This window comes from Bubalus bubalis, chromosome 7 (genome assembly GCF_019923935.1).
Source record: "Bubalus bubalis isolate 160015118507 breed Murrah chromosome 7, NDDB_SH_1, whole genome shotgun sequence".
NCBI lineage: Eukaryota > Metazoa > Chordata > Mammalia > Artiodactyla > Bovidae > Bubalus > Bubalus bubalis.
In genome coordinates, this window is record NC_059163.1 from 16,497,330 (window position 1) to 16,512,024 (window position 14,695).

Here is a 14,695-nt window from a genome sequence, read left to right on the forward strand (position 1 = left end):
AACTCACTGTTGACTGTTCTATGGTTGCTCAGCATTTAAAACAAATTGAAAAGGTGAAAAACCTCAATACGTGGGTGCCTCGTGTTGTTGCTCAGTCGCTAAGTTATGTCTGATTTTTTTGTGACCCCATGGACTGCAGCACTCCAGGCTTCCCTGTCCTTCACCACCTCCTGGAGAGTTTGCTCAAACTCATATCCAGTGAGTCATCCAACCCTCTCATTATCTGTCATCCCCTTCTCCTCCTGTCTTCAATCTTTGCTGACTGAAAATCAAAAAATTTGTTCTTTTGAAGTGTTATCTTTTCTTATCCTATGCAAAAGCAATGAACCATTTCTTGATCAGATTGTAACATGCCACTAAAAGTGGATTTTATATGACAACTGGCAATGGCCAGTTCAGTGGTTGGACCAAGAAGAAGCTCGAAAGCACTTCCCAAAGCCAAACTTGCACCTCCCCAAAAAGGTCATGGTCACTGTTTGGTGGTCTGCTGCCCATCCGATCCACTACAGCTTTCTGAATCTTGGTGAAGCCACTACATCTGAGAAGGATGCTCAGCAAATCGATGAGATGCACCAAAAACTGCAATGCCTGCAGCTGGCAGTGGTCAACAGAAAGGGCCTGATTGTTCTCCACAATGACACCCGACCACATGTCACACAACCAATGCTTCAAAAGTTGAATGAATTGGGCTTTGAAGTTTTGCCTCGTCCACCATATTCACCTGACCTCTTGCCAACTGACTACCACTTCTTCAAGCATCTTGAGAACTTTTTGCAGGAAAAATGCTTCCATAACCAGCAGGATGCAGAAAATGCTTTCTAAGAGTTCATTGAATCCCAAAGCAAGGATTTTTATGCTGCAGGAATAAACAAACATATTTCTTGTTGGCAGAAATATGTTGATTATAATGGTTCCTATTTTGACTAATAAAGGTGTTTTTGAGCCTAGTTTTAATGATTTAAAATTCACTGTCCAAAACCACAATTCCTTTTTCAGAAACCTTAATCATCCTTAATGTCATTAAATATTGTCTCAAATCTACCCTTTAAAACTCATATGTAGATTATGTGATTCAGATTTTAAATGGATTCAACACATTCCTTTCTGGCATAACAAACAGAGTAGCAGGCATTGTTCCTGCTGACTTTATATTTCAATCATGGAGGGACATTATGAGCAATTCAATATATTGGTCATAACTACAAGACTAAAGAGCTCATTATCACTTGTGTCAAAAGCAGAATCATCACTTTTGGCAGATAGTTTTCAGTATCCAAATATCAATGCTAAAGTACTATCTAACAGATTGACCAGTTCATTTTCTGGAGATGTGTTTTGTAGTGGACTCATCTTGGCTATCCTGTTGAGCTAGCTCGACATCACATCCAGAGCATCTTCAATAGTGCCTGGCACAAAGCATCTAACACCCACTCCAGTATTCTTGGGCTTCCCTTGTGGCTCAGCAGGTAAAGAATCCACATGAAATGCAGGGGATCTGGGTTTGATCTCTGGGTTGGGAAGATCCCCTGGAGAAGGGAAAGGCTGCCCACACCAGTATTCTGGCCTGGAGAATTCCATGGACTGTACAGTCCATGGGGTCACAAAGAGTCGGACATGACTGAGTGACTTTCACTTTCACTTCAAGTGTTTAACAAATACATTTTCTGGGCAGCTCTGAAAATCCAGATTTCCATCACCAACACAAGACTGTCTACTTCAATCCTGAACTGTTCAATGAACTTCAAACTCCAGACTGAGACAATTGATCAATGAAAGAGTAGGATGTGTTACTCATTCATCTCTCTTAAGCTCTGTTCATACAGCTCAGTTTTTCCTAAGAAAATGACATCACCGTTCTAAGTTATTTTAGCTGAACAAATGAATAGTTTAGTAAAAGAAAACTGCATGTTTTGGATTTGGACAAACTTAAATTCATACTAATTGGTACAACTATTAGTAATTAATAGTATCAAGACTTTGAGCCAATTAACAACTCTATATGCCACTTCCCCCACCTGTTGTTAGTGTTGAATATAGTGTCTAACAGAATATGAAGTTTACCTTTACTTGGTAAGTGATTAATGCTGGTTCATCTTTCTCCCCCTGCCTTATTGAGGACTGATATCATATGACTTGTATGGAGCAGAGTTCTATGTCTTTGATGAAAAAATGCTGTATCTACTGCCTATTTGTTGATTCCAGGGTTATATAAAGAACTGTTGAATATTTTTTCCCTTAGGGTTGAGTGCTGGAGAACTTTTGCTTTTCCTATGAACTATTGATGCTTTTGAACTGTGGTGTTGGAGAAGACTCTTGAGAGTCCCTTGGACTGCAAGGAGATCCAACCAGTCCATTCTGAAGGAGATCAGCCCTGGGATTTCTTTGGAAGGAATGATGCTAAAGCTGAAACTCCAGTACTTTGGCCACCTCATGCGAAGAGTTGGCTCATTGGAAAAGACTCTGATGCTGGGAGGGATTGGGGGCAGGAGGAGAAGGGGACGACAGAGGATGAGATGGCGGGATGGCATCACCGACTCGATGGACATGAGTTTGAGTGAACTCCGGGAGTTGGTGATGGACAGGGAGGCCTGGCGTGCTGCGATTCATGGGGTCGCAAAGAGTCGGACACGACTGAGCGACTGATCTGATCTGATCTGATTGTATGATATACTTCATGAAATTAGCAAATCAGAACTTGCCACTCACTGTGGTTTTGTTGTTGTCATGCTTTTCTTTGGCTTGCTGTAAGCAGGACACTAACTTTTGTGTTCCAGACAGTAGGCATTCGTAACTTAAGTCTTCTGGTAAATCTATCATCTCTCAGCCTGCTTTATTTGACATTTGCTCTTAAAAGTGGATTTAATGGTTTTATTGTTTCTATATCTTTTATGGTGAACTGCACAAATCCTTTTTGAAACCACACAGAATATAAATAATAAATGAATGAAACAATAAAATTGCTTGGTTTTACAGATATTAAGTGCAGAATTAACCCAGGCCTGATGATCTTTTCAGTTATGTCATTCAAGAGAAACTAAAGAAACTTAACATCTAAAAATTCTTAAACCTTAATGCTTCCTGCTCAGGAACTGACTGGCAGTAACATTGGCCAGCCATGCACAAGTGAAAATGGGGAGGGGATGGCATACAGGTTATTAAATTTGAGAAAAATGCAACCAAGGCTTTGGACATTTGCAAGATAGGATCAGTAACGTGGGACATTTTTCTTTGCAAACTCCAAAGCAATGTGCTAGCCACTGAACCGATGATGGGCAATCATGAAACAAGGCCCCCCCCCCTTTTTTTATAGTTCTCTGTAATATGCAGTCTTTTCACAGAAGAGGTTCTATTCAGATTTCCTTTCTGCCTACCAAACTGCTAGTAACAAAAAAGTCTTCTTTTAATTTAGCTTAAACATTTTTTTTTTGGCAGGTGGGGGACAGGGAGGAAATGAATTTGTTTTGAATTTTTTCAAAGAAAATTCTATTATGTCTGTATCAAGTAAATTGTCAAGTCATTTAAATATAAGATTAGTATTTGGTGAAAGAATGAGTTAAATACTTTAAAAAATAATTTGAGTCAATAATAGAATCAGATCAGATCAGTTGCTCAGTCATGTCCGACTCTTTGCGACCCCTTGAATCGCAGCACGCCAGGCCTCCCTGTCCATCACCAACTCCTGGAGTTCACTCAGACTCATGTCCATCGAGTCAGTGATGCCATCCCGCCATCTCATCCTCTGTCGTCCCCTTCTCCTCTTGCCCCCAATCCCTCCCAGCATCAGAGTCTTTTCCAATGAGTCAACTCTTCGCATGAGGTGGCCCAAGTACTGGAGTTTCAGCTTTAGCATCATTCCTTCCAAAGAAATCCCAGGGCTGATCTCCTTCAGAATGGACTGGTTGGATCTCCTTGCCGTCCAAGGGACTCTCAAGAGTTTTCTCCAACACCACAGTTCAAAAGCATCAATTCTTCAGCACTCAGCCTTCTTCACAGTCCAACTCTCACATCCATCCACCCTAACCCAATAATAGAATAGACTATTCTAAACCTGTAGTTATTTTGAGCTGTATTGACCTCCAAATGTTACCACTGTGATATATATCATTTTTAACGTAATATTTCTTATTTATAATTAATTTCATCAACATTTTAGCTTCTTCTCTGGAAAGAGACTTTTCATTTTGATGAGCATGTATGAATACTTGTGAATTTCATACATTCCTCCCATGTTTTATATAAATTTAATATAAATAGGTCATGGAATGTTTATTTCCATGAGATAAATGAGGTAAAGTTGACTGGGCACTATATTGCACCTGTGAGGTAGCAGAACATATCCTAGGGAATATGACATCCAGGCCTGTTATAGGGGTGCTGGTACCAAGGAAAGTCATCTTGGCATTATTTTTAACTTCCACATCCTTTGTTTACTTGGTTTAACCTGCATTTCTCTGAGTTTTGGCCTCTCCAACTAGCCCTTTTTGAGTGGTGAGATCTCTTACATCTACTGTTCTTCAAAGTAGTGGTTCTTGAAGTTTGTGAAGCTTGTTAGGAAAACAAACTCTTGGTCTTGTCTTAGTTCCACTGAATCAGAAACTTTTTGGTGGAGCTCAGCAATCTGTTTTATAAGCTTCTCAGGAAGTTCTGATCTATATTAAAACATCAGAATCTCTGCCTTAATCTATTGGCCTTAACCGACTTTCCAGTGGGCTTTCTGGGTGGTGCAGTGCTAAAGAATCTGCCTGCCAATGCAGGAGACTCAGGGGATGTGGGTTCTATCCCTAGCTCAGGAAGATCCCCTGGAGTAGTAAATGGCAATACACTCCAGTATTCTTGCCTGAGAAATCCCATGGACCAAGGAGCCCTGTGGGCTACAGTCCATGGGGTCACAAAGAGTCAAATATGACTGAACATACACTCATGCCTTTCTAATATGAATTTTTGGTTCTTCCCTTCTTGGGTTCAAATCATTAGTTCTGGGATATGAACCAAGAATATATTAAAATATACAACTGGTGAAAAAGCTCTTCATCACTGATCATAGTTTCTATAGTGTGCTTAATAGCATATTTTCATAGGCACATTTTTAGAGAAGAGTTTGTATTTGACCTTTATAATCATGACAAGAGAGACTGCATGGAAATTAAGGAAGGAGTGTGTGTGTGTGTGTGTGAATTCACAAACTTCACAATGATGATTTTCAATCTTATTGTAAGAAATTATATTCTCTGAAATGGATAAAGAAGATCACGGAGTAATTTTTATTTTAGAAAATGTGTCAGGGCATTAGGTATTTCGTTTGAGTTGCTTTTATTTTTTTCTTTTTGACAAGGAATACTTTTGTAGCTAAAATTTTGCTCTTACAAGCTCTGTGATTGTTTTAAACATTTTACCAAACTACCACCAAGTCCATTTATAACTTCCCCTTCATGTGAAAAGTCCTGCTCCAGGCACTCACTGGGAAAAATTACAGGGTACTTCTCAGGTGGGTCCATTGCTGGGATGAAATGCTATACTCCATTACATAGTACTTGGCCAGCTGGTGACCTGTCTGAGTACCAAGATTTTGTTAGTCCTTGAGTCTGGAGCAGAGGGTCTCTTTCAAATACTTGACTCTAAGATATAGGATAAATCCTTGTCCTAACTAGGCATTCTGGTTGCCATGGACAATGGAATTTGGCAATATGTAAAGACATAGAGTGTGTTCCCTGATGTAGATGCAGAAATATTATTTCTGCTGTGTAGTAAGTGTTTCACTTTGCCAATATCTCAGGCAGAGCTGTATGATCTGTTTCACAGGCTTCGAGCAGTCCTTCACTCCAGGGTGTGATTCTAAATATCCATCATAACACTTACAGGGCTTATTAAAGTAAAATGTTGGACCTCAAAGTTTCTGATTCAATAGGATTGGGGTGGGAGTGAGGCTGTCGCATTTCTAAACAAGTCTGCAGGTGATGCCAATATGGATGCTCCAAGGAGCACACTGTGAGAATGATGTTCTAATGCTGCCTTTCTCAAAGTCAGATCCTCAAATCAGAACCACCTGGACTGCCTGCTAATCTCCCGACCCTCAGGACATATCCTGATGGCCTGAATTCACATCTCTGAGGTGTTATGTCAGTGATTTGTATTTGATCAAGCTCCCTAGGTAGTCCAGACGTACATTCACATCTGAGAACCAGTTAGAGGGGGAGGACTGGGAATAAGGTTAGCCAGAGAAAACACAAATCAAGTCTTCTTTTCAACATAACCAATTTTAAACCATGGCTTGGCATCTGTGGTTGTTTTATACGTAGTAGTTGAATGAATTAATGGTAATGAATGTAGGCAGGCAATTAGTCGCTACTCTGTTTGCTCCCAGCATCTTTTCTTTATTCTGCTCTAAGCTACATCATCCATATTTTAACTCCCTGCTTCTTTGACTGTCTTCATCTAGACAGGGACTTATCTTTTTGTTCTGTCTCCAGTGTCAGAGGTCTGGAACAAAAGGATCATTACAGAGGATCACTACACACATGGAGTGCAGTTGGAATAAGTGACATTCCAGAGGTGAAGAGAATACATGGGGGAAGAAGAAAATAGATTACTTAGGTTTGATGAGACTCGTGTGTGCTAAGAATTTTGTGGGTGGTCAGAAATAGAATAGTAAAAAATGTAAAGAAGAGTCAGAACATGCCAAATGGCAAGTCAGGCATTTCTTCCCAAATTAATCTTGATGGGGGGCGCTTCCCCTGTGGCTCAGTGATAAAGAATCCACGTGCTAATGCAGGAGACATAAGAGAGGCAGGTTTGATCCCTAGGAAGATCCCCTGGAGGAGGGCATGGAAATCCGCTCCAGTATTCTTGCCTGGAGAATCCCATGGACAGAGAAGCCTGGTGGGCTATGGTGCATAGTGTCACAAAGAGTGGGACATGACTCAAGTAACATAGCATGCATGTACAACCTTGATAGATGAAATTCATTTGTTAGTCTAACTACAATTTATTTAACCTTTCCTAGTTGAGAGGAAAATGACTTTATTAGGGTTACTTTCCCAATATGTAAAAAAAAAAAAAAAAAATCTAGAGTAGAAATGGATTATAGATGTGGAGAACAGTTCCTGATACTGTGGTTGAAATAAAGGATTGTTATAATGTCCTTGTTTCTGTTATTGTCCACACCCACTGTCTAAATTATAAACTGTTTAGTCTTCCGTGAATGGGCTTACAATGCTCTGATTCTTTTTTTTTTTTACTTTATTTTATTTTTTTTTAATTTAATTTTATTTTTAAACTTTACAATATTTTATTGGTTTTGCCATATATCGAAATGAATCTGCCACAGGTATACATGTATTCCCCATCCTGAACCCTCCTCCTTTCTCCCTCCCCATACCATCCCTCTGGGTCGTCCCAGTGCACCAGCCCCAAGCATCCAGTATCGTGCATTGAACCTGGACTGGTGACTCGTTTCATATATGATATTATACGTATTTCAATGCCATTCTCCCAAATCATCCCACCCTTTCCCTCTCCCACAGAGCCAAAAGATTGTTCTATACATCAGTGCCTCTTGCTGTCTCGTATACAGGGTTATTGTTACCATCTTTCTAAATTCCATATATATGTGTTAGTATACTGTATTGGTGTTTTTCTTTCTGGCTTACTTCACTCTGTATAATAGGCTCCAGTTTCATCCACCTCATTAGAACTGATTCAAATGTATTCTTTTTAATGGCTGAGTAATACTCCATTGTGTATATGTACCACTGCTTTCTTATCCATTCATCTGCTGATGGACATCTAGGTTGCTTCCATGTCCTGGCTATTATAAACAGTGCTGCGATGAACATTGGGGTACACGTGTCTCTTTCCCTTCTGGTTTCCTCAGTGTGTATGCCCAGCAGTGGGATTGCTGGATCATAAGGCAGTTCTATTTCCAGTTTTTTAAGGAATCTCCACACTGTTCTCCATAGTGGCTGTACTAGTTTGCATTCCCACCAACAGTGTAAGAGGGTTCCCTTTTCTCCACACCCTCTCCAGCATTTATTGCTTGTAGACTTTTGGATCGCAGCCATTCTGACTGGTGTGAAATGGTACCTCATAGTGGTTTTGATTTGCATTTCTCTGATAATGAGTGATGTTGAGCATCTTTTCATGTGTTTGTTAGCCATCTGTATGTCTTCTTTGGAGAAATGTCTATTTAGTTCTTTGGCCCATTTTTTGATTGGGTCATTTGTTTTTCTGGAATTGAGCTGTAGGAGTTGCTTGTATATTTTTGAGATTAGTTGTTTGTCAGTTGCTTCATTTGCTATTATTTTCTCCCATTCTGAAGGCTGTCTTTTCACCTTGCTTATAGTTTCCTTTGTTGTGCAGAAGCTTTTAATTTTAATTAGGTCCCATTTGTTTATTTTTGCTTTTATTTCCAATATTCTGGGAGGTGGGTCACAGAGGATCCTGCTGTGATGTGTGTCGGAGAGTGTTTTGCCTATGTTCTCCTCTAGGAGTTTTATAGTTTCTGGTCTTACGTTTAGATCTTTAATCCATTTTGAGTTTATTTTTGTGTATGGTGTTAGAAAGTGCTCTAGATTCATTCTTTTACAAGTGGTTGACCAGTTTTTCCAGCACCACTTGTTAAAGAGATTGTCTTTTCCCCATTGTATATTCTTGCTTCCTTTGTCAAAGATAAGGTGTCCATATGTGCATGGATTTATCAATGATTATAATAAAGTTGCAGGATATAAAATCAACACACAGAAATCCCTTGCATTCCTATACACTAATAATGAGAAAACAGAAAGAGAAATTAAGGAAACAATTCCATTTACCATTGCAACAGAAAGAATAAAATACTTAGGAATATATCTACCTAAAGAAACTAAAGACCTATATATAGAAAACTATAAACACTGGTGAAAGAAATCAAAGAGGACACTAATAGATGGAGAAATATGCCATGTTCATGGATTGGAAGAATCAATATAGTGAAAATGAGTATAATACCCAAAGCAATTTATAGATTCAATGCAATCCCTATCAAGCTACCAACGGTATTCTTCACACAGCTAGAACAAATAATTTCACAATTTGTATGGAAATACAAAAAACCTTGAATAGCCAAAGCTATCTTGAGAAAGAAGAATGGAACTAGAGGAATCAACCTACCTGACTTCAGGCTCTACTACAAAGCCACAGTCATCAAGACAGTATGGTACTGGCACAAAGACAGAAAGATAGATCAATGGAACAAAATAGAAAGCCCAGAGATAAATGCTCTGATTCTTAATAGTCTTGTTTAATTTTCTGTTCTGTGCTTCATAGACTGCCTCCTGAATTTCAAACCTTTCATCACTGTATTTGTAAATGACTTGAATTTTCAGTCTGTCCAAACAACCTAGATTCCTAATATAGTCCACTCTGTTCTTTGAGGTCTGTGTGCATTGGTGCTGGATTGTTTCTGGCATATGCATCCCAGTCATAGACTGCTTCTGTCACGAGTATTCTGGTCTCAAGTCTGTCTGAGGTCTTAAGATTCTTGCACTAGATTCGTAGATTTTGCCACCATGTCTGCACAGTTCCCTATTGTATTCTCTTCATTTGCATCATTGATGCTGCTTGCCCCTTTTCTGAGAGCATACTAGGTAAATTAGTTTGTACTTCCATTTCAATTTTTAATTAGAAATGAAATGCCAAAATGTCTAAGGATATATGCAATGGAATATTACTCAGCCACAAAAAGGAATGCATTTGAGTCAGTTCTAGTGAGATGGCTGAACCTAGAGCCTGTTAAACAGAGTGAAGAAAGTCAGAAGGAGAAAAACAAATTTGGTGTATTAAGCTATGTATATGGAGTCTAGAAAAATGATACAGATGAAACTATTTAAAAGGCAGGAATAGAGACACAGACATAGAGAACAGATTTTAGACCCAGCGGGGGAAGGAGAGGGCAGGACAAATTGAGAGAGTAGCATTGACATATATACACGACCATATGGAAAATAGGTAACTAGTGGGAAGTTTTGTACAGGAACAGGGAGCTCCAGCCAGTGCTCTGTGACAATTTAGAGGAGTGGGATGGGGTGGGAGGGGACATATATATACTTATGGCTGATTCATGTTGATGTATGGTGGAAGTCAACACAATATTGTAAAGCAATTATTCTCCAATTTAAAAATATTTTTTTAAATGTCTAGGGAAATGGTTTTATTATCAGCTAGAATTTCAGAGCCCGAGAAGGTTTAATTTTTCTTTCATATTATGTGAGAATTAGATTTTCTGAGGTCAGTGTATGTTAAAACCATACAAAGACCTTTAGTTTAGATTCTGGGCTCAGAGCAGTAAAACCAGTTTTGTTTTATTTTTTACTAGTTAAAACTTTGGCATGCTCAAAAATTGTAAGGTACGTAGAAAATTATTCACTGTGCGGGAATGTCCCGTTCACTGTGAGTGGGGAGTGTCCCACTCGTAGACCAGTAGCACTGGCTGGTAAGCCACATCTCCTGTTATTGTGGACACCAAAACATGCCCACAGGTCTCCCAAATGCCTGCTAAGGGTTGGCACCACCTCTAAAGAGAACCACTGGTTTAGACTGTTCAGTTGTCAAGTGCTGCAACTTGGAAGGAACCCATGGAGCATGTGTGTGCTCAAAACCTGAACAACACCTGCAAGAAGGAAACTAATGACTTTTTGGGTAGGCATCCACCAATGTGTGCCACAAGGAAGAAGCTGGATAATATTCTGTAACGTCCCTTCTCACTACAGAATCCAAACTACTTAATGTCATAGAAAGCAATGTAAGATTGTTTATGCATAAACAATGATCATGGATAATGGATATTTACATTATATATATTCGTAAATCATGATTCAAAATAGCAATTTCTTCAATTGCTAAATATAATGAATAAAATTTCTCTTAATGATAAATGAAAGATATAGCAATTGAGATACTTAAAATCTAAGCTTGAAATAAATAAAAAAGCTGTCATGTGGTATTTTAGAACAGTGTTAGCGACTAAAATCTTTCAATGCAGGATAGTAGCACTTTTGGTATTATTGAGAGCAAAAGAAGTCAACAGTATTTAAATCAAAGTTTCCAAATTAAAGCTATGCATTATTTTGTATCTCATTTCTTTCTGAGAAAAGGATGTAGATACAACCTTTTTTTTTTTTTTTAAGGCAAATTAGCCCTCATTGCTCTTTTTCTAAAAATTTTTTTTTTTTTAAGGCAAATTAGCCCTCATTGCTCTTTTTCTAAAAATTTAGTTTATTTATTTGGCTGTGCCAGGTCTTAGTTGTGACATGTGAGACCTTTACTTGTGGCATGCCAACTCTTTGTTGTGGCATCTGAGAGCAGTTCCCTGACCAGGGATTGAACCTGGGCCCCCTGCACTGAGAGCACAGAGTCTTAGCCACTGGACCACTAGGGAAGACCTGAATACATTCTTTTATTCTTCTTCATATGGCTGTTACAACAGATGATCAGGGATCATCCTTGACCTATTAATATCTAACATAGTCTCTGGGGCCAGTATATGCTTGGTAGGTGTTTGCTGCATAAATAAATGGTTTCAGTGAAACATTTCAGAAAAGATGAGGCAGATCTAAGAATATTTTATCATAAATAGTTTTAACATTGAAAACAAATTTTTCTTTGCCCATGTCTAAGCTCTTTTACTCCAGATTATCATGTGTGGGCTAATAGATATTTTTTCCTGTGTGAAATGCAGGTTTATAGAATGACCACAGATGACACAGTATTAGTAATCATCGAAAGAACAGGCTTCTCTGCAGCTCATTGCCATTCTGGATGTTCACTTGTCTCATGTTTTTGTTGTTCTTTTCCACAGGGATTCGATAAACAAGTGGATGTGTCATATATTGCCAAACATTACAACATGAGCAAAAGCAAAGTTGACAACCAGTTCTATAGCGTGGAAGTGGGAGACTCAACGTTCACGGTTCTCAAACGCTACCAGAATCTAAAGCCTATTGGCTCTGGGGCTCAGGGAATAGTCTGGTAAGTAGGATGGATTTAACTTCTATTTTTAGAGGGAAACAGCTGTATATGTTGACTAGCCACAAACACATGTATACAAATAAACAGTATGACTTGAGATGGGAAATATCCATTCTACCAAAGAAAAATAAATTTATGAACATTATTAGAAATTTATCAACCCATTGGTTAACAATATGTACATCTTTGCTTGTGACTAGCTTTTTCCTAGTCAAAAAAAAAAAAAAATCCATTACACAACAGCCATAGAGGAACCAAGAAAACCAGAGGTTTTGCTAAAGCATTTCAAAAATCTTATTTGGATGTTTTCACAGCAAGAAATGAGGAAATATGTGTTCAGATAACCAGAAAATAAAATTCTCTACTCTGTAGAAGTAGAATTCTATATTCTGAAGAAGTATAAATGAGATCTCAAATGTTTCAGTGACTTTTAAAGTTTAATGTTTAAAATTCAGTTGCCTATTAGAAAAGAGGTATTAAAAAAATGTTTGTTGAGTATTTCCAAAATGGAAAGATTTGGGCTCCTTGGTAACCATTCTTTTTGTGACATTTTGAGTGGCAAATTGAAATGATGACAACTCAGGATCTAACTTACTGGTTATAAAACTCTTGCAAAAGTGATGATACCAGATTGGTAAGCATTTATTTTGTAGTTTTAACTTGTAATTTAGCAACCAAATATATTTAGTGTGAAATTCTTAGTGTAATTTTCAATTTTGTGGCTCACAGCTATAAGTAAAAATTTAGGACATGCATTATAAGTATACATGCATATTGATATTTATTTATAAGGGATATTTACTTATAACAATATATTTATTTGTTGTATAAATTAAAGCTATAGTAGAGATATCTGTTTAAAAATACAAATATCCCTTTTAAGAGATGAATGAGATGAAGATGAAATAAACATTATTTTAAAAGTTTTTTTAAAAATAATTTTATTTATTTTGTTATTTATTTTTGGCTGTGCTGGGTCTTTGTTGCTACAGAGGCTTTCCCCTCATTGCAGCGAGTAGGGGCTGCTCTGTAGTAGTGGCGTGCGGGCTTCTCACTGTGTGGCTCGTCTTGTTGTGGAGCACGTGCTCTAGAGCATAGGCTCCATAGTTGTGGCACACAGGCTTAGCTGCTCCACAGCATGTGGGATCTTCCTTAATCAGGGATTGAAACTGTGTCTTCTGAATCGACAGGAGGATTCTTTACCATAGAGCCACCAGGGAAGCTCTCGATTTTGTTTTAAAAATACTTTTTCCCCTCTCATTTGATATATATATGTTTTTCATATTTCATAAGATGATCCTAAAATCTGGTTCACTTCACTTTTTAAAAAATTTATTTTTAAGACTATTTTTTAAGAGTACTTTTAGGTTCACAGCAGAATCAAGAGGATGATTCAGATATTTCCCATAAATCCCTAGCTCATACACAAGCATAGTATCCCCCGTATCAACATCCTTCACAAGAGTGGTACATTTATTACACCTGATGAACCTACACCTCACACATCATAATCACCAAAGCCCATAGTTTGCAGCAGGGTTCACTCTTGGTGTCATACATGCTATGGCTTTGGATAAATGTAAAATGATATGTATCCATTTTTATGGTATCATATAGAGTATTTCCACTGCCCTGCCAATCCAATATACTCCACCTGTTTATTTCTCTCTATATCCTCAACCACTGGCAACAGTTGATCTTTTTACTGTTTTCATAGTTTGCCTTTTTCAGAATGTATAGTTGGAATCCAACAGAATATTGGATTGGCTATTCATTGTCTTTCACTTAGTAATATACACTTAAGTTTCTGCCATGTCTTTTTATGGATTGAAAGCTCATTTATTTTTAGCAGTGAATAATATTGCATTGTCTGGGTGTACCATAGTTTATTTATTCATTCACCTACTCTTAAGACATCTTGGTTGCTTTTGTTTTGGCAATTATAAATAAAGCTGCTTTAAACATTTGTGTGCAGTTTTCATGTGGATATAAGTTTTAATAGTTCACTTCATGTTGACAACTCATTTTAAGCTCACTCTCAATGCTTGCTGCTGCTGTTGCTGCTAAGTCGCTTCAGTCGTGTCTGACTCTGTGCGACCCCATAGATGGCAGCCCACCAGGCTTCCCCGTCCCTGGGATTCTCCATGCAAGAACACTGGTTAGTCAATGCAAATGGCAGAAGTGCCTGGCTGGTATACAACTAAGTCATTTACTAGCGCTTAAACCTCATTTATCAAATATACCAAAGTTTTTATTGAAATTCACCCAGGGAATTTCAGTCTTTGCCAATGTCAATCATTCGCTGTTTTTGCAGTTTGAAGATGGAATATTTTAACATTTTAAAATAATGGGCCAAAACTTCATTGTGTAGATATTTTAAAAGCTAGGTCAATTTTCATTTTTAATGTTTATTTATTGTGGTGCAAGGTTGCAGGTCAACATCTTTGTGACACAAAATATCACAGGTGGCACAGTGGTAAAGAATCACCCACCAAGGCAGGAGATGTAAGAGGTGTGGGTTCGACCCCTGAATCAGGAAGACTCCCTGGAAAAGCAAACAGCTCAGTATTCTTGCCTGGAAAGTCCCATGGGCAGAGGAGCCTGGCAGGCTATTGTCCATGAGGTTACAAAGAGCTGGACACAACTGAGTGACTGAGCACACACACACACACACACACACACACACACAAAGTTG

At 38.2% G+C, this 14,695-nt stretch overlaps 1 protein-coding gene across 13 annotated transcripts in view; it reads left to right on the top strand.

Annotated features, from left to right (window-relative positions):
• The window catches only part of MAPK10 (mitogen-activated protein kinase 10), a 626,159-nt gene that overhangs the window by 454,336 nt on the left and 157,128 nt on the right, over window positions 1–14,695 (top strand). For all 13 annotated transcript variants that reach the window (XM_025289763.3, XM_025289759.3, XM_044945682.2 and 10 more), the window contains one exon: window positions 11,831–12,000. In XM_025289763.3, coding sequence (XP_025145548.1) covers window positions 11,831–12,000 — 170 coding nt within the window. The remainder of the gene's footprint in view (window positions 1–11,830; window positions 12,001–14,695) is intronic.